General features: G+C 50.1%; 1 protein-coding gene across 1 annotated transcript; it reads left to right on the top strand.

Moving 5' to 3' along the window:
- Positions 1 to 311: 311 nt before the first annotated feature.
- LOC140396288 (pleckstrin homology-like domain family A member 1) lies at positions 312 to 19788 on the top strand. Its single transcript, XM_072484703.1, has 2 exons — positions 312 to 982; positions 16830 to 19788. The coding sequence occupies exon 1, from the start codon at positions 481 to 483 to the stop codon at positions 952 to 954; it is 474 nt and encodes a 157-aa protein (XP_072340804.1). The 5' UTR covers positions 312 to 480; the 3' UTR covers positions 955 to 982; positions 16830 to 19788.
- Positions 19789 to 20310: the final 522 nt, after the last annotated feature.

The raw sequence follows: 20310 nt of genomic DNA, 5'->3' as shown, positions 1-20310 counted from the left end.
CACACAGCCAGTGGTTAGCACTGTCAGAGAGTGTGGTGGAGGCAGGTTCAAATGGGTATTCAAGAGGGAATTGGATCAATATCTGAAAAAGGAAAAAAATGTTCGGGTTACAGAGAGAGAGGGAATGGCACTGGGCGAATTACTCAGTCAGAGAGCCATCACAGACACGGTTGGCCGAATGGCCTTCAGCGCTGTAACCATTCTATGGGGGGGGGGGGGGGGGGCTTCAGAACTCCCACTCATTCGCTTCTGCTTTGATTTGTACGCTGGCTGACGGTGTTTGCGGCCACATTTCCTCCTGACGACACATGGTGGGAGCAGAGTGTCTGCAAAAATCTCTTGAATCATTGCGAAGAGAGCGCTCCCGCTGCAGCTTCTGGCAAATAACAAAAAGGCGAGAGAGGCACGTTGCGACCAGGACTGAGATTTCCTTTTTTTTTTTAAAACCCTTAATCCTGCGAGTTACTTTTCTGTGATTAAATGGTCAGGATGTTGGAGGGGAGTGGGGAGGTAATGCAAGAAGGAGTGTTGGAGAAGAGGAGCGAAGGTCTGCTCCAGCTCTGGAAGAAGAAACACTGCGTTCTGACCGGGGAAGGTCTCATTCTCCTCCGTCCCAAGCAGTACCTGGAGCAGCATCTGCACCAGGACACACCGCCTGGGGCCAAGCACAGCTGCAGTGGCGGCGGCAAAGAGCTCCGCTTTGGAGACATGAAGACGGTGGACTGCGTGGAGAGGAAGGGCAAGTACATGTATTTCACGGTGGTGATGGCGGACAAGAGGGAGCTGGACTTTCGGTGCCCCCAGGACGCGGGCTGGAATGCCCTGATCACCCTGGGCATGGTGCAGTACAAGAACCGCAGGGCCATGGAAGCAGTGCAATCCAGTCGCCAGAAGCTGGCACAGCGGGGCATTGGCACCGGGTTCCACCACACCGGGATCCACAACACCGCATGAGGATGGTGCTGGACACATTTCTCCAGAGGTGAGACCCGCACTCCAGCTCATTTTAAGCTCTAATTGAAGGGTGGTCTTTCCGGTCATCATTATCCAGCCTAGCTTGCAATCTCACAGACTCCCCAGGGAAATGAGTGTAGTGAATGCACCATTGATGCAAGCATTATAGTCAGGTGCCAGGTTTCCAACTGCGGAGTTTAATCAACTAAAGTTCCAAATTTTGTGAAATAGCTTGTTGTGACCAGGCACATTATGGACTAAGGCCAGTGCTTTAATGTGGAGGTTAACAGGCCTTAGTCCATAATGTGCCTGGTCACAACAAACTAGCTATTTCACAAAATTTGGAACTTTAGTTGATTAAAGCTACTTCTGCCCTACACATGTGTAACCTGCATGGGAGGGGGGGGTGAAATTACATCAGGCGACTGGAAGGGAACATTCCTGCCTGGTGATTGTCACGCAATGTCCGTTCATTCGTTGTCGCAGCGTTTGCATGGGCTCGCCAATGTACCACGCTTCGGGACATCCTTTCCTGCAGCGTATGAGGTAGACAACGTTGGCCGAGTCGCACGAGTATGTACCGTGTACCTGGTGGGTGGTGTTCTCACGTGTAATGGCGGTACCCATGTCGATGATCTGGCACGTCTTGCAGAGATTGCCATGGCAGGGTTGTGTGGTGTCGTGGTCGCTGTTCTGAAGGCTGGGTAATTTGCTGCAAACAATCGAGAATGAGATGGGGCATTGATTTAAGATAATTCGCAAAAGAAGCAATGGTGACATAAGGAAAAACCTTTTCTTTTTTTAAAAGTAGTTTTTCATTCTCCTTTTTCACATTTTCTCCCAAATTTACACCCACCAGCAATAAACAATAATCAGTACCAAATCTGTCAATCCCCATATCAATAACAACGATCCCATCCTCCCACCAAACCCCAAACATTAGCCCGCATGTTAACATAAACAAATGACAAAAAGGAATTAGGGATCACCCATAGTCGCCATTAACACACACAGCCCCCTCCCCCCAACCCTCCCACCCACACGCCCCAACTAATGTTCGATGTTATCCAGTTCTTGAAAGTGCAAAATGAATAATACCCATGAATTGTAGAACCCCTCCATCCTTCACCTCAGTTTAAACGTAACATTCTCAAGAGTCAGGAATTCCAACAGGTCCCCCCCGCCACTCCAGGGCACAGGGTGGAGAGGCGATCAACGAGGCGAAGGCTGGACTTCCGGTGGCGGCTATGGAGGAGTAAGTCGCACATTTGGTGGCTCCCGCTCTGGTTGGACTTTTGGATCTTTCCCCCGGATTTTTTGTCGGTAGGCTGAGGCAGCTGGGCACTGTTTCCTCGCATTGGTTTATGGAAAAAAGGATCAGAAGTGTGCGAAAGGGCAGAAACAAGAAGCCAGTAGCGAGTGGTCTTGAAGCTGTAATGGGAGACAGTATGGCCGAGGGCCGGACCCCTGGGGTGGCAGCGCAGCGTGCAACGGACCCAGTGGTGCAGGCCATTCAGGATGGCTTCGCCAGACAGAAGCGGGAATGCCTGGACCCAATCAAGGAGTCAATTGATCGCCTGGAAAGCAGACTGGACGCCCAGGACCGGGTGATTCAGAAGGTGGAGAAGGCGCTGCTGGAACAAGAGGAGCACCAAACAACTGTGGAGCTGGAGGTGGGGATGCTTCGAGAACAGCAGAAAAGTCTCTTGGAGAAGGTGGAAGACCTTGAGAACCGGCCCCGCCAACAGAATCTAAGAATTGTCGGGCTCCCGGAGGGAGCTGAGGGAGCAGATGCTGGGGCATTCGTGGCGGGTATGTTTGAAAAGCTGCTGGGGGAGGGGGCATTCCTCCGACCGCTGGAGGTGGACAGGGCGTATCGGGCGCTTGCCAGGAAACCGCGGGCGGGGTTCCCTCCGAGGGCGATGGTGGTGAGATTCCACAGGTTCCTGGACAAGGAATGTATTCTACGGAGTTGCAAGTGGGAGAATAGCATCCTGCGGGTGTACCAGGACCTGAGCGTGGAGGTGGCAAGGAGGAGGACAGGCTTCAATCAAGTCAACGCGATTTTCTTTAAGAAGCAGGTGAAGTTTGGCCTGCTGTACCCGGCGTGTCTGTGGGTTATGCACAAAGACCAACATCATTATTTTGAGTCGCCCGATGAGGCATTGGACTATGCAAAAAGAAAAGGACTGGTGGGAGCTTGAGAACATTTAGACTCAGTGACAATATGTTGGTATATATTGGGCCCTTTTTCTTTTTCTGTTTTTCCTCGGGTTTTTGTTTTGTTTATTTGTTTTTCTTTTCTCCCCCTTGGAATGTTGGTGGGGTTTCGGTTGTTTTTTTTTCTTTCTGTTGTTAAAATTGGCTATGTTTTCTCGTATTGGTTTGTATCAGTCTTCTTTTTGGAGCTCTGTTTAGGAGAGAGGGAAGAGGGTGGGGGGGGGAATCGATTTTCCGTTTTGTTTTTGGTTCTTTTTTTGGGGGTAGATTTTGGTAACGTTCCTTTTGTGTTTTTTCTTGGGTGTTTATACTATTGTGCACTTTGGTGGGATGGCGACGTGCCTGTCTGGGCTTCGGTGGGTGGTGCTTTTGTTCTTTGTGTTTTCTTGCTGCTGGGTGTTTGTTTGGGGATTGTTGGACGAGGGAACTTGTTTACAGGAGCGGGGGGAGGGGAGTGAGGGAACAATGGGTGGGAGTCATCTTGGCGCCAGAGGTGGGGGTCACCAAGCTAGCTGGGTGAGCTAGCTCACGGAAGCACAGTGGGGGGGTGTATATGCTTAGTTTATCAGCTGGGTTGGGATTTAGAGTAGTGTTGCTCGGGGGGTGGGGGTGGGGGGGGGGGGGGGGAGGGAAGGGGGGGGTGGATTCTGCTGATGTGGGAGGGACTTCGATGGAAGGTCACTGAGGGGGTCGGGGGCCGCCCTGGGGCGGGCCGGAGAAGGTGCGGCGCATGGGCTAGAAGTGGGCCCAAGAAAGGTGATGGCTGACCGGTGGGGGGGGGGGGGGCACTTTGCCCTCCCAACTAGGCTGGTCACCTGGAATGTCCGGGGGCTAAATGGGCCGGTGAAGCGGGCTTGTGTGTTTGCACACCTGAGGAGACTGAAGGCGGACGTGGTGATGCTGCAGGAGACACATCTTAAAGTAGTGGATCAGGTCAGGTTGAGGAAAGGTTGGGTTAGTCAGGTTTTCCACTTGGGGCTGGACTCAAAGACAAGGGGGGCTGCGATTTTGATCAACAACGGGTAGCGTTTGAGGCAGGGAGGATAGTCTAGGATGTGGGAGGTAGATTTATCATGGTTAGTGGTAGGCTGCAGGGGATGAAGGTAGTGCTGGTCAACGTATACGCGCCAAATTGGGACGATGGGGATTTTATAAAGAGGGTACTGGGGAAGATTCCGGACCTGGATTCGCACCTGGATTATGGGTGGGAATTCCAACACGGTTATTGATCCAGGCCTGGATCAGTCATGTTCGAGAACGGGCAAGGTGCCAGCAATGGCAAAGACCATAAGACCATAAGACATAGGAGCGGAAGTAAGGCCATTCGGCCCATCGAGTCCACTCCACCATTCAATCATGGCTGATTTCAACTCCATTTACCCGCTCTCTCTCCATAGCCCTTAATTCCTCGAGAAATCAAGAATTTTATAAGAAAAGGAACTGAAAGGGTTCATGGAGTAGATGGGGGGGATCCGTGGAGATTTAGGAATTTTCTTTCTTCTCCCATGTTCACAAGGTGTATTCCCGGATAGATTTCTTTGTTGTGGGCAGGGGGTGGTGGACACGGGTTATTCGGCGATTACGATCTCGGACCATGCTCCGCACAGGGTGGACCTGCAGGTCAGTATGGATAGTAAGCAGCGCCCACAATGGAGATTGGATGTGGCGCTGTTGGCGGTCGAAGCAGTCTGCGAGAGGTTGAGGAAGTGCATGCTGAACTACCTGCAGGTAAACGACACGGGGGAGGCCTCAGCAGTGGTGGTCACGGAAGCGCTGAAGGCAGTGGTGAGAGGGGAGCTGATCTCGATCCGGGCTTACAGGGACAGGATGGAAAGGCAGAAACGGACCGACTGGTAAGAGAGATCCTACGAGTGGATATGAGATATGCGGAGGCTCCGGAGGCAGGGCTATTGAGGGAACGCCGGAAGCTGCAGGCGGAATTTGGTTTGTTAACTACAGGTAGGGCAGTGGAGCAGCTCAGGAAGGTGAAGGGAGCGATCTAAGGGGAAAAGGCCAGTAGGATGCTTGCACAGCAGCTCAGAAAGAGGGAGGCAGCTAGTGTTATGGGTGAGGCATTTTCAGAACCTCAAAATGTATCATGGAGTTCAACCAACCTCTCCCTTTAATGTATTTGTTGCTTTTCCTAGCACACGGCTTGTTCCCTAGGTGTGGGATTACAATTATGGACATGTGGGTTTTTAAACACAAAAACAATGTTTATTCCATGAACTCAACTTAACATCTTAAATAGACATTGGATTTCTTTACACCCCTTACTTCAAAGATAACTCAGAAAATATTGCAACAGTAAATAATTCCTCAAAATGTTCCTTCAAACTTCCAAGAGACTTAACACCTTTAAACAAAATCACATCAGGTTAAAGGCTTTACTATTATGAGTTTAAATCATCCAAATGATCCAGAGATAGTCTTTTATGGCAGATATCACAGCAAATCCAGCTCACTGCAAAACACAGACACTCACAAGCTCTTTTCAAACTGCAAAACTAAACTACAAAATGGCTGATCTAACCTCAGCTCCACCCACTCTCTGACATCACTGTTTTCTTAAAGGTACATTGCTTAAACATCCATGTCTTAAAGGTACACTCACATGACACTAGGGTAATAGGGAAAGTGGTTAACAGTGATGGGAACTTAGTTGGGGATTCTGAGGGGGTGAGCAAGATCATTCGGGACTTTTATAGTAGGTTGTATAGATCGGAACCCCCTGGGGGCTTGAGGGGATGAGGCACTTCTTGGATGGGCTGACTTTCCCGAAAGTGGATGGGGAGCTGGTAGAAGGGCTGAGGGCCCCGGTCGGGCTGGAGGAGATAGTGGAGGGCTTGAAGGCCATGCAGTCGGGAAAGGCCCCTGGGCCGGACGGGTACCCAGTCGAGTTCTATAAAAAGTTCTCCAGAATATTGGGGCCGGTACTGCTGAAAGTCTTTAGCGAGGCCAAGGAAAGAGGGGTTTTACCCCAGATGATGTCACAGGCCATGATCTCGCTCATTTTGAAAAGGGACAAGGACCCGGAGCTGTGTGGTTCTTATAGACCGATATCCTTGTTAAACGTGGATGCCAAACTCCTGGCCAAAATTCTGGCCTCTAGGTTTGAGGACTGTGTACCGGACGTTATAGGGGAGGACCAGACAGGGTTTGTTAAGGGTAGGCAGCTGGGGCCCAATGTAAGAAGGTTGCTCAATGTGATTATGATGCCCCCGGAAGGCAGGGAAGCTGAAGTGGTGGTTGTGATGGACGCGGAAAAAGCGTTCGACCGGGTCGAGTGGGATTACTTATGGGAGGTGCTGGAGCGGTTTGGGTTTGGGAGGGGCTTTGTTGACTGGGTTAGGCTGCTATACCGGGCTCCGGTAGCTAGTACGGACAAATAGGACAACTTCGGAATATTTCAGACTACACCGGGGGGACGAGGCAGGGATGTCCACTCTCCCCACTGCTGTTTGCACTGACGATAGAGCCGCTGGCAATTGCTCTGAGGGCCTCAAGGGGCTGGAAGGGGTTGGTTTGGGGTGGGGGGTGGAGTACAGAGTCTCGTATGCGGATGACTTGCTGCTGTATGTCTTAGACCCAATGGAGGAGATGGGGGAAATTCTGGGAATCCTAGGGGATTTTGGCCGGTTTTCGGGTTACAAGCTTAATATGGGGAAGAGCGAGTTGTTTGTGGTCCAGGCGAGAGGTCAGGAGAGGCGACTGGGGGAACTGCCGTTCAGAGTGGTAGGGGACAGTTTTAGGTACTTGGGCATTCAGGTGGCGAGGGATTGGGACAGGCTACACAAATTGAATCTGGCCCAGTTGGTGGACCAGATGAAGGAGGATTTCTGGAGATGGGATGCGCTCCTGTTGTCTCTGGCGGGTAGGGTGCAGTCAGTAAAAATGACGGTCCACCCGAGGTTTCTTTTCCTTTTCCAGTGCCTCCCCATCTTCATCCGGTGGTCCTTTTTTGAGCGGATTAATAAGATTATTGTGAGCTTTGTGTCGGGGGGGGGGGGGGGGGGGCGTGTAAGCCCCCACGAGTGAAGAGGGCAATGCTCGAGCGGAATCGGGGAGATGGTGGACTGGCGCAGCCGAATTTCAGTAATTATTACTGGGCGGCTAACATAGCCACGGTTAGGAGGTGGCTGGTGGGGGGGGGGGGGGGGGGGGGGACCGGCGTGGTTGGGCATGGAGGCAACTTTGTGTAAGGGCACAAGTTTAGGGGCACTGGTGATGGCGCCCCTGCCGTTCCCGCCGGCGCGGTACTCCATCAGTCCGGTGGTGGTGGCGGCCCTGAGAGTCTGGGGGCAGTGGAGGAGGCATGTGGGAGCAGAGGGAGCATCGGTGTGGTCCCAAATCTGCGACAATCATAGGTTTGCCCCGGGGAGGATGGACGGGGGGGTTCCGTATTTGGCGGAGAGCGGGGATAGAGAGGATGGGGGACTTGTTCTTGGAAGGTAGCTTCCCGAGTATGAGGGCACTGGAGGAGAAGTTTGCACTGGCTGGAGGGAATGAACTCCGATATTTACAGGTACGGGACTTTTTGCGGAGGCAGGTACCAACCTTTCCACTCCTGCCGTTAAGGGAGATTCAGGATAGGGTGGTCTCTAGAGGATGGATAGGGGAGGGGGGGGGGGCGGGGGCGGGGGGCCCGGACATATGTAAAGAGCTTATGGGTTCGGAGGAGATACAGACCGAGGAGCTGAAGCGTAAGTGGGAGGTGGAGCTGGGGGGAGAGATGGAGGAAGGCCTTTGGGCAGACAAGCTAGGATGGGTCAATGCTACCGCAACATGTGCCAGGCTCAGCCTGATCTAGTTTAAGGTTGTTCACCGTGCTCATACGACGGTGGCCCGGCTGAGCAGATTCTTTGGGGTGGGAAGTGTGTGAAGTGTGCACAGGGGTGGGGGGGGGGGGGGGGGTGCGTTGGCAGCGAACTATGTCCACATGTTCTGGGCATGTCCAAAACTGAGGGGATTTTGGCAGGGGTTTGCCGACACCATGTCCACGATATTAAATATGAGGGTGGCAATGAGTCCGGGGATGGCGATATTTTGGGGTATCGCAGGCCCCGGAAATCCAGGAGGAGGGAGAGGCGGACATTCTGGCCTTTGCTTCCCTGGTAGCCCGGAGGCGTATATTGCTGGCGTGGAGGGACTCAAAGCCCCCAAAATCGGAGACCTGGCTTTCAGACATGGCAGGCTTCCTCTGCCTGGAGAAAATTAAGTTCGCCATGAGAGGGTCTCAGCTGGGGTTCGCCCGGAGGTGGCAACCATTTGTCGACTTCCTCGCAGAGAACTAATCGTCAGCAGAAAGGGGGGGGGGGGGGGGGGGTGGTTGTAGCGCACAAAGACTCCATGAGACGAATAGAGTGAAGTCGATGAGGCTTTATTAAGCGTGTCTGTTCCCCAGCAGCTCGATAGTAAACTGGCCTGCGGGGGAAGGCACCGGCTTCTTATACTCCGCCTTCAGGGCAGAGCTTGAGGTCAACGGCCAACCAGGACCCGGGATCTGTCAGCCAATGACATTAGGACTTCCAGTCCCACATGACCCCCAATACATACTACCACATTCACCCCTTGTCAAAAATGAACCCGGCGGGGTGATGCTTCGTATGGTGGTAAGGGTTTACAGGGCTGGTCCTGGGAGGATAGAACATTCACATTCACATGGTAGTACAGTATTGGACAGTTTCGTCCTGTTGCAACTATTTACAGATCGAGCGTAATCGAAGCGAGCCGTGGTTGTAGTAGTGGAGTGGGGTCCGTTGTTGCTGTCCAAGATGGCGTCGGGGATGAACAAAATGGCCGCCCCCATACATCACACGTGGCTGGGGGGTCACAAGATGGCGGCGGGGTGGACAAAATGGCCGCCCCATGCGTCGTACAGGTCTGGGGCGGTCCAAGATGGCGGCGCCCCTCCTCCCCTCGTGGTGGTCGGGACCCAAAATGGCGGCGTCTGCGGGTCGCACATCGGCGGCCCTCCTCCCCTCGTGGTGGTCGGGACCCAAAATGGCGGCGTCTGCGGGTCGCACATGGTGTGCTGGGGGGGCTGGGGAGCGCTAGGACCACGAGCTCTAGGACCGCGCGGAGCTCCCTCACCGCGAGCGCTAGGACCGCGAGCGCTAGGACCGCGCGGAGCTCCCTCACCGGGGACAGAGGTGGTCGGGGCCCAAGTCGGCGGCGCCGGCGGGTCAGGCGTGGGGCTGCGAGCGCAAGGACCGTGCGGAGCTCCCTCACCGGGGACAGCGGTGGTCGGGGTCCAAGTAGGTGGCACCGGCGGGTCAGGTGTGGGGCTGCGAGCGCAAGGACCGCGAGGAGCTCCCTCGCCGGGGACAGCGGTGGTCGGGGTCCAAGTAGGTGGCGCCGGCGGGTCAGGCGTGGGGCGCGGGACAGGGGTTAGGGTGGCGTTAAGGACGCGAAAAACTCCCTCCTCTCCGTGGGGAGTGTTGGTCGGGACCTAAAGCGGTAGCGCTGGCGGCGGGTCATACGTGGGCTGCGGGGAGGGGGGCTGGGGAGCGTAGGCGGCGTGCAGGGCTCCCAGTTCTCCCAGGACCGCGATGGTCGGGACCCAGAGCGGCTGCGCCTGCGGGTCGTACATGGCGTGCTGGGGGGGTTGGGGCGCATAGACTGCTTGCAGGGCTCCCTGTGCTCCCGGGACGGCGGCGACCACGCGGGACCGGCACACAACCGCATAATGGCCCTTTTTCCCGCAGCTTTTGCAGATAGCTGCGCGGGCCGGGCAGCGCTGTCGGGGGTGTTTCGCCTGGCCGCAGAAATAACAGCGGGCGCCCCCGGTGCGACTCGGCGTTTGGACCACGCAAACCTGTGGGGTGTCCGGGGGGGGTTAGGGGGTTTGCCGCGACGGGTACGTACGGGGCCCAATGGCCTGCCGCGCGGTCGGGGCCGTAGGCGCGGGTATTACGCGCGGCCACGTCTAGGGAGGCTGCTAGGGCCCGTGCCTCTGAGGGTCCTAGTGACTCTTTTTCTAGAAGTCTTTGGCAGATTTGGGAGGATTGCATACCTGCCACAAAAGCATCGCGCATTAACATGTCCGTGTGTTCGTTTGCGTTCACCGACGGGCAGCTGCAGGCTCGTCCCAAAATCAGCAGCGCGGCGTAGAACTCGTCCATCGATTCTCCGGGAGCTTGCCGTCTCGTCGCGAGCTGGTAGCGAGCGTAGATTTGGTTAACTGGGCGAACATAGAGACTTCTGAGTGCTGCGAACGCCGTCTGGAAATCGTCGGTGTCTTCAATGAGGGTGAAAATCTCCGTGCTCACCTTCGAGTGCAGGACCTGCAGTTTTTGTTCGTCTGAGACTCAGCCGGTGGTCGTTCTGAGGTAGGCCTCGAAGCAAGTCTGCCAGTGTTTGAAGGCTGCTGCCGCGTTCACTGCGTGGGGGCTGATCCTCAGGCAATCTGGAATGATCCTGAGCTCCATAGTCCTTTTTAGGCACGCTTAATAAATTGTAGCGCACAAAGACTCCATGAGACGAATAGAGTGAAGTCGATGAGGCTTTATTAAGCATGTCTGTTCCCCAGCAGCTCGATAGTAAACTGGCCTGCGGGGGAAGACTCCGGCTTCTTATACTCCGCCTTCAGGGCGGAGCTTGAGGTCAACGGCCAACCAGGACCCGGGATCTGTCAGCCAATGACATTATGGCTTCCAGTCCCACATGACCCCCAATACATACTACCACAGTGGTGTTAGGCTAGTGTAGGTTAGGGGGGTAAGTAATGGCAAGACCTGCGGGAGAGGGTGGCGGAATTTGCACTATGTATATATTTCTCTTGTTATTTATATTGTTGATTCTGTTGCTGTTAAAATGCCAAAGAAAATACCTCAATAAAACGTTTATTAAAAAAAAAACGAGGCGAAGGCCACAACATCTGCCTCCGCACCTGTTTCCAACCCCGGCTGGTCCGACACCCTGAATATGGTCTCCCGGGAGCCCGAGTCCAGTTTCACATGCACCACTTTAGAAATTACCCTAAAAACCTCCTTCCAGTAATCCTGTAGCTTTGGACAGGACCAAAACATATGAACGTGATTCACACCAGAACCCCTCCTCCATATCCTCTCCCAACTCTTCCTCCCACTTTGCTTTGATCCCTCCCAGTGGTGCCTTCTCCTCTTCCAAAATAGCTCCGTAAACCGCTGGCACTATCCCCTTCTCCAGTCCCCCTGTCGTCAGCACATCCTCCAGCAATGTGGAGTCCGGCTCCTCCGGGAAGCTCTGTATCTCCTTTCTGGCAAAATCTCGAACCTGCATGTATCTAAACATTTCCCCCTGCTCCAGCCCATACTTCGTTTCCAGCTCCTTCAATCCTGCAAACCGACCCCTAAGAAGCAAATCTTTTAGTGTCTTAATCCCCTCCTCCTCCCATTTCCAAAAATTTGCATCCCACCGCCCTGGCTCAAATCTGTGGTTCCCCCGAATCGGCATTTCCCTTGACCCTGCCCCCAACCCGAAGTGTTGGCAAAACTGCCTCCAAATTCTCAATGAAGCTATTATTACCGGACTCCCTGAGTATTTCCCCGGGGCTATCGGGAGCGGCGCTGTTGCTAGTGCTTTCAATCCCGACCCCCTGCACAAACTCTCCTCCATTCTGACCCACTGGGAATCAGCCCCTCTGACCCAGCTCCATGCCTTTTCCACATTCGCCGCCCAGTAATAATACATCAGGTTCGGAAGACCCAAACCCCCTGCCTGCCTTCCCCTCTGTAGCAGCCCCTTTCTAACTCTGGCCACCTTCCCTCCCCATATGAACGAAGTAATCCTTCCCTCAATCTCTCTGAAAAAAGCCTTTGGCAGGACAATCGGCAGGCATTGAAAAATAAACAGAAATCGCGGCAACACGTACATTTTAACCGCCTGTACCCGACCCGCCAGTGACAGAGGGAGACCATCCCACCTTGCTAGATCAGCTTTTACACTCCCCACCAAACTAGAAATGTTGTACCTGTGGAGCCCCCCCCCCCCCCCCCCCACTCCCAGGAAATCTGTACCCCCAGGTACCTAAAGTGAGTCCCTGCCCTACAGAATGGCAGCCCCCCCCACCCCAGCCCCCACCCCCAGCCGAGACACCACAAAATACTCAATCTTGTCTAGATTTAGTTTGTACTCCGAGAAAGACCCAAACACTCGAAGCAGCTCCCTATCGACACACTCGGTTCCGACACGTATAACAGCAAGTCATCGGCATATAAGGACACCCTATGCTCTATCCCCCCCCCGCACTATTCCTTTCCATACCCCTTTAATGCGATGGCCAACGGCTCAATCGCGAGTGCAAACAGCAGGGGGGACAGAGGACATCCCTGCCTAGTCCCACGGTGGAGAGAAAAGTATCTCGAGCTGATGTTGTTTGTGCGGGCACTCGCCCTCAGCTCCTTATATAGTAGCTTTACCCAGTTCACAAATCTTGGTCCAATCCCAAACCGCTCCAGAACTACCATCAAGTACCCCCATTCTACCTGGTCAAACGCCTTCTCAGTGTCCAATGCCACAACCACCTCTGTTTCCTTTCCCTCTGCCGGTGCCATAACCACGTTCAATACCCTTCTAATGTTTGAAAACAGCTGCCTCCCTCTCACGAACCCCGTCTGATCTTCACCTATCACCTTCGGGAGGCACTCCTCCAGCCTACCTGCCAGTACCTTCGCCAATACTTTTACGTCCACATTCAGAAGTGATATGGGCCGATACGACCCACACTCCGTCGGATCCTTATCTTTTTTTAGCAACAGGGAAATTGATGCTTGCCCCAAAGTTTGTGGCAACACCCTCCTCCCTATCGCCTCTTCAAATATCCCCACCAGCAGGGGTGCCAGCTTATCCTTGAATTTTTTATAATATCCACCGGAAACCCATCCGGTCCTGCCACCTTCCCCGACTGCATCCTCCCAATCGCATCCTTTATCTCCTGCTCCACTATTGCTCCTTCTAATGTAGCCTTGTCCCCCTCCCCTAACCTCGGGTACTCCAACCCATCTAGAAATTCAACGGTCTCCCCCAGGTGGCTCTGACCTGTACAACCTCTCATAAAATTCCTCAAAAACCTTGTTAATCAGATCCGGAGCCACCACCAACTTCCCTGCCCTATCCCTCACCTGAACAATTTCCCTTACCATTGCCTCCCTCCGGAGCTGATCTGCTAACATACCTTATCTCCATGTTCGTAAACTGCACCCCTTGCTCGTCTCAGTTGGCGCACTGCCTTCCTGGTAGATAGTCGGTCGAAGCTCGCATGTAGTTCCTTCCACTTTTCCAGCTTCGCTGGGTCCCCATCTTCTTCATAACTCCTATCTACCTCCAACACTCTACCTCTGCCGCTCCAACTTCTCCTCTGTGTCCACCCTGGCCTTAAACAAAATCACCTCACCCCTCACCACCGCCTTTAGAGCCTCCCAGACAACTGCCTTCGACACCTCACCTGTACAGTTGAAACCTACATATTCCTCAATTATCTTTTCAATTTTGTCACAGAACCCTTGGTTTCCCCAAAAGTCCCACATCTAATTTCCACTCCGGCCTCTGCGCTACCCCCTTCTCCAGTTCCATATATACCCAATGTGGAGCATGATCTGACACTGCAATTGCCGAGTATTCCGACCCCTTAACCCCAGCCAGCAAAGCCTTCCCCACCACAAAATAGTTGATCCGCGAGTATACCTTATTGACTGCCGAGAAAAACGAGTACTCCCGTTCCCTCGGGTGCAGAAACCACTCTCATTTCCACCATTAGCCCAGCCAATGCCTTCGACCCCCCTGATGGGACCAGCGAGCGCGGCCGTGACCTGTCCAACCTTGGCTCCTGCACCAAGTTCCAGTCCCCCCCCACTATCAGTTCGTGTGTGTCCAAGTCGGGGATGGCCCCAAACATCTTTGCGAATCCCACATCGTCCCAATTGGGACCGTATACACTTAACAGCGCCACTAACCACCCCTCCAGCGCTCCTCTCACAATCACATATCTACCCCCCTGATCTGCCACCACCTTCTCCATCTGGAAGTGTACTCTTTTGCTGATCATTCCCGCTAACCCTCGAGTCATTCCATCAAATCCAGAGTGAAACACCTGACTAACCCAACCCTTTTTAAGTCTCATCTGGTCCTTCACCCTCAAGTGAGTCTCCTGCAGCATTGCTACATCGGCTTTCAAACTTTTAAGATGCGCAAGCACCCTTGACCTCTTGAACGGACCTCCTAACCCCCTCACGTTCCAGGTGACTATCCTAACTGGGGATCTGTCATACCCCCCGTCCCCGTCCCCCCACCCTTCTTATCCATCATCATCATACCACCGGGCATGCCTAATGAGCCTGACCCGCCCCTATCCATTATTAACATCAAACTCCTTCCCCCCCTCCCAAACCACCCCCCCCATACATTTCCTCTCGATAAAACATCTCCCAGCATCAATCCCTTCCCCCCCCCCCCCCCCCCCCCCCTCACTCGCCTCGTAGGCCCATCAAAACCTGCTAACTGGGCTCCAATGTCCGCAGCCCTCCTCTCACCTCACCTCCGTTCACTTTAGTTAACTAGCGCAGGTGGCTCCCCCCGCCAAGGTAGACCGTCCCCTCCCACTCAGTCCCAGAGAAAGAAAAAACAAAAACAACAATCCAACCCATACAATTCACTAAAATAAGATACAACCGTCGCAATACAGAATGCCAATCGACCCAACCAATAACTTGAACTCTGTAACAATGTGAAGAGAAGTAAATTACAATACACGTCAGTAAAAAGAAAGTTATAGCATTTATATATTTTCCAGCTCCCCAATCACAGTCCACAGTCTCTCTTCCAGCTCCGCTCCTCACGTCTGTCCCAAGCCTTCTGCCCTCATGACGCCTCAGCCGCCTCCGCTGTCTCGAAATAAAAGTCTTTGGCATCATACGTCACCCTCAGCTTCGCCGGATATACATACTAAATCGCACCCCCTTTTTGTACAGTGCCACCTTCACTCGCCTGAATGCCGCTCGTCTTTGCCAACTCCACCGTCAAGTCCTGGTAGATCCGAACTCTAGCACCATCCCACTGCACCTCGCGCTTCTGCTTTGCCCAGCTTAACACCTTCTCCTTCATGCAGTACTTATGGAAGCAGATAATTACTGCTCTTGGCGGCTCATTCACTTTGGCTTGAAAATGGGGTTCCTCGTCGGTTTTCAAACCGGCCCCTCTTGATGCCCGGGTCGGCCCCAAAGGCCGACAATAATCGGGGTGGGGGGGGGGGGGGGGGGGGAGAGCGAAGAAGCAGGGAAACCACCGAAAGCGCTGCAAATAGTGGCCACCAGTGGGAGCTCCTCTCGATGCGGCCGACCCGCTCGCAAACGCCATCGGAAGCCCAGGAAAAACCTTTTCATACAACGATTGGTTAGGGTCTGGAAAGCACTGCCTAAAAGTGTATTGACGGTGGGATTCTAGTGTCGCTTTCTAAAGAGAATTGGACAATTATCTGACGAGAAAATAAAATACAGGGCTACAGGGAAAAGGTAGGGGAGTGGGACTAGGTGAGTTACTCTTGCAGAGAGTCAGCACTGACATGATAGACTTAATAGCCCTCTCTGTACTGTAACCGTTCTATTGGATTTCTCAGTGACTATGTCTAGTTCTACCCTTCCCCACAAGATGAAACATTCCCTCTATATCCACTCCATCAAAACCATTCAGAATTGTAAAGATCTTGACTAGTTCACCCCTCAGCCTTCCTTTTTCAAGACTAATTACACAAATGTGTTTTAAATAGCTGTTTGGTGGTAGAACAGAATTTGAGTATTGCTGAAAAAAGACATTTTGTCAAAGTTTCTTGTCTTGCACGCATCAGAATAATTGCATGAATACCAAGGTTTAAACTTCTCATTAATGCTTGGCAGCTAACTGTCAGTCACCGTTAACTGGTGCTTTCTCAATAGCAAAGGCTCTCAAATCAGAGTCTACTTGTCAACCAACCAGCACTCGTTTCTCAAACAGTATCAAGTTGTCGTTTCCTTTGGCATATGTATTCTTGTGATTGTTTTGGCGAGTGCAAGATGAAAAGCTTTGACAAAGTGACTTTTTTCAGCAATACTCCAATGTATTTTAGTAAATGTATTATCTAGTAAAGATATAGCAGGTAAAAAAACTGGGGATCTGTTTGTTCAATGAAATCATGTACTATTCTGCAGTCTAATCACCATCAGCTTATCTTCCACCGGCTGCAAGAGATCAGATGCATTATTTCCATTATGTATCTGGAATCATTTCCCAGAATTACACATTTTGATGATATCAACAATGCATATCATTTTCAAACATCTTATTGCAGAATAAATACCTCACTGATCTTTTCAGGAAACAGACTTGAAATGTAAATGCAGTCATTGTATAATAATATATAAACTGTTATTTCAATCAGTTGGTTATGTTAAAAACTTGCTTTTATGAAATTCTTAATCTATCTTACATTGCCAACCTCCAATTTTGTGTTAGATATTTTGAGACACTTTTAAAATGGAATCTTTGACCACAGCAGTTGGCTCTCACACGCTGATGTCTCTGGGTGTCTCTCAATACCCTGTAATCTTAAAATATAATTGGAATAATATGCCATTAATAACACAAGAAATTATGCATCAAATCATTTACTTTGAATAATGCATTTTATTGTTGATTCTATTTAGGTTGAAAAGGAGTGCACTTACACAAACTGAGATCTGGTGTGCATAAATGGAGAAGCAAATTAGATTCTCTATCCCATTGCAGTTATGAGATTAGTTCATTAGAAGCTGGAACGGCAAGAGCTGTAAACCCATCAGACTGAATCCAAAAAGGAGCACTCAATCTTCTCCAGGAAGAGACTTTAATGAATTTTATTACCAAGCAACTTGGCGTGGAATTTTTTGAACATTATTTATAACTGTTCAGTTGCTTTTTTATGAAATGGTAAATGCTGCAAAATATGTAATTATAAATTATTGTTTCCCCCCCCCCCCCTTAATTTATTATATTTTTCTGCCTGATGTTTTTGAATGTATCGGTAACATCATGATAGAAGACATGGGGAACTGGAGCAGAAACTTAAATGGTGCAGATGAATAAATAGCACCTTTATTTTGTAACGGTGCATTTTGCAGAATGCACCTATAGTCCGTGGAGCTTGGAAGAATAGCGGTGAACTCATTGAAATATATAGGATTCTTCGAAGGTTTAACATGGTAGATACTGAGAGTCTGTTTCCCCCTGGATGGGGAAGCTAAAACACAGGGGCTTAGTGTCAGAATAAAGGGTTGGTCATTTAGAACAGAGATTTGGAGAAATGTCTTCACTCAGAAAGTTGTGAATCTTTGAAATTCGCAATAGTGTGGATGCTCATACTGAGTACATTCAAGACAGAAATTTATAGATTTTGGGGTACTCAGGGAATCAGGGGATGTGCAAAAAGATGGGGTTGAAGGAGAGGTTCAGCCATGATCTCATTGAATGGCAGAACAGGCTCGGGGGACTGCAATACCTACTGCTCCTATTTCTGATGTCATTTGTACTGTAAAGGGGTCAAGAGTCCAGAGGCAACTTGCTAACATAAGCCTTGTATCATTTAGCTATTTTTCAGTTATGGTGACAGAATTGTCCAAATACAAAATATTGTGGAACTGCCAACATATTATGTAAATATATCCCAGATTTAGTGATTCAATGCGGGGAAGCTTTTTTCCACTCTACCCTCCTATATTTCACAAATGATTTAAAATTACCTGTCTGTAATGAGCGGTTTCATTTTCTTCAACGTTTATCCTTTGCGAGTATTAATTGATGTTTCCTTGGTTTAGTGAAATGGGATGCCCTATCATTACAGGATGTTTATTCATTTTTCAGTCAATCATTTTATACTATGAGTTCTCTACTTCTTGGAGCACAATTAAGTCATTCATTGTTGTAAAAAGTCCCAATGACAGCACCACATGTTTATGTAAGCAGCTGGTTTTAACTCCATACAATTATCACATAACATGACAGAGGATATAGAGCAGAAAAACAGGCTATTTTATAGTAATCTTCAAATGTCACAAGTAGGCTTACATTAACACTGAAATGAAATTACTGTGAAAATCCCCTAGTCGCCACACGCCGGTGCCTGTTCAGGTACACTGAAGGAGAATTCAGAATGTCCAATTCACCTAACAAGCACATCCTTCGGGACTTGTGGGAGGAAACCAGAGCACCCGGAGGAAACCCAAGCACACACGGGGAGAACATGCAGAGTCCGCAGACATTGACCCAAGCCGGGAAACGAACCCGGGTCCCTGGCGCTGTGAAGCAACAGTGCTAACCACTACCGGCTACAGTACCGCCTGACCCAACCAGTCCACTCCGGAGGTTATGCTTCACTCGAGCCTCCACCCATCCTTCCTCATCTAATTCTATTAACAAAACTCTACTCCCTTCAGCCCTATGTACTTCCCCAACTTGCCCTGAAATGCATTCACCTCAACTGCCCATGTGGTAGGGAGTTCCATATTCTCACCAAACTCAGGGAAGTGCCCTATTTGATTTCTTGGTGACTATCTTATATTGATCGCTTTATATGTGACCTTCCTCACGACTGGAAACACTCTCTGTGTCTACTCTATCTAATCCATACATTATTATAAAGACATTTGTTGGGGTATTCATCAGGTTTCTCTTTTTAAGAGAAGAGAAACTCAACCGGTTTATCCTTTCTTGATGGTATAACTTGGCAGTTCAATCTCAGCCTTGTAGATTTTATTTGGACTTTTCCTAAATCCCGATATCTCTTTTCCAAGCTGGCGACACGAGCTGCACACAGTACTTCAAGTGTGGTCTCAGAAAGGTTTGATAGACTGAAATTTAATTCATAATTATATCATAAAGCACACCACACATCTACAGGAAGCAATCTGCAGCTGTTTGGAGTAATTATATGATAGGTATTGCCTGCTGTTCTGAGTAAGAGGAGGTCAAATTTATGACTGCATATTTATAAGTTCCCCGAAGACTCAATAAGAACATAATGCAGACACTGTTCACTGAGGTATCTTTCAATTTTTTGTTGGAATGCACTGATATTCTTTTGTTGTCTGTCAACCCTTTTCCATATATTTTACAAACATTGCATTAAACTGTAATGCTTAAAAGCACAAAACCTTTCTCTTTATAAAGTTGACTCAGTATATTTCAGAAATGTATAATTGTATTTATAAATAATCCAATTTTCAGATACTTCAAACAGCTTTATGCTTTATACTGGAGATTGTCAAATGAGATGCAATGCAAATTGTTCGTGCCTTTATCTTGTAACTATTTCTAATCGTGAAAAAGCCAACACAGTTTGGCATGAAAATAAGGTGTTCCATGTCAAACAAAATTAACTTTTGTACACAAAATTGTGAGGGGCAGAGATAGAGTAGACAGGAGGAACCTGTTTCCCTTGGCAGAGAGTTCAAAAACCACGGGTCATAGACTTCATATACTTGCAATAATTGGTTGTTTGATTGGCCCATTAATGAAGTTAGGAGTTGAACATTACAACACAGTAATCATGTACAATATGGAGAAAAAGTAATTTCATTGGTGGATCTGGTTGTGTATTTAACTCGCGTAACAATACAACAATGTAATCTATTATGTGTGTAACACTTTGTGAAATTTCTAACAGGCATGAGAAGGTACTTTAGATATAATGTAAGTTCTCTCCTCAAACATGTCTTTGGTGATGTAATTGCAGTTCCTCGTGAAGAACAAACATCTTAATAGTAGCTGGAAGAAAGTGAGAGGAATGATTCATGGAATCACAGAATCTTCACAGTGCAGAAAGACGCTATTCAGCCCATTGAGTCTGCACTGACTCTCTGAAAGAGCATTCTACCGAGTCCATTCCCCTGCCTTATCCCCGTAACCTTCCACATTCTTTCTCTTCAGATAGCAATCTAATTCCCTTTTGAATACCTCAATCAAACTTGCCTCCACCACCCTTCCAGGAAGTTCGTTCCTGACTCCAATCACCCCCTGGGTGGAAAAACCTTTCCTCACCTCACTTTTACTCCTTTTGCACATTATTTTGAATCTGTGCCCTTTAGTTCTTGATGTATTCTTGAAAGGAAACTCACATTATTTACCCTGTCCATACCCCTCAGGATCTTGAAT

Source organism: Scyliorhinus torazame, chromosome 19 (assembly GCF_047496885.1).
Source record: "Scyliorhinus torazame isolate Kashiwa2021f chromosome 19, sScyTor2.1, whole genome shotgun sequence".
NCBI lineage: Eukaryota > Metazoa > Chordata > Chondrichthyes > Carcharhiniformes > Scyliorhinidae > Scyliorhinus > Scyliorhinus torazame.
Note: the sequence above shows the minus strand (reverse complement) of the source record. Positions and strands in the feature narration are given on the sequence as shown.

Excerpts from the sequence above, each read along its gene's own strand:
- LOC140396288 (XM_072484703.1), top strand. The coding sequence starts at position 481 with ATGGTCAGGATGTTGGAGGGGAGTGGGGAGGTAATGCAAGAAGGAGTG.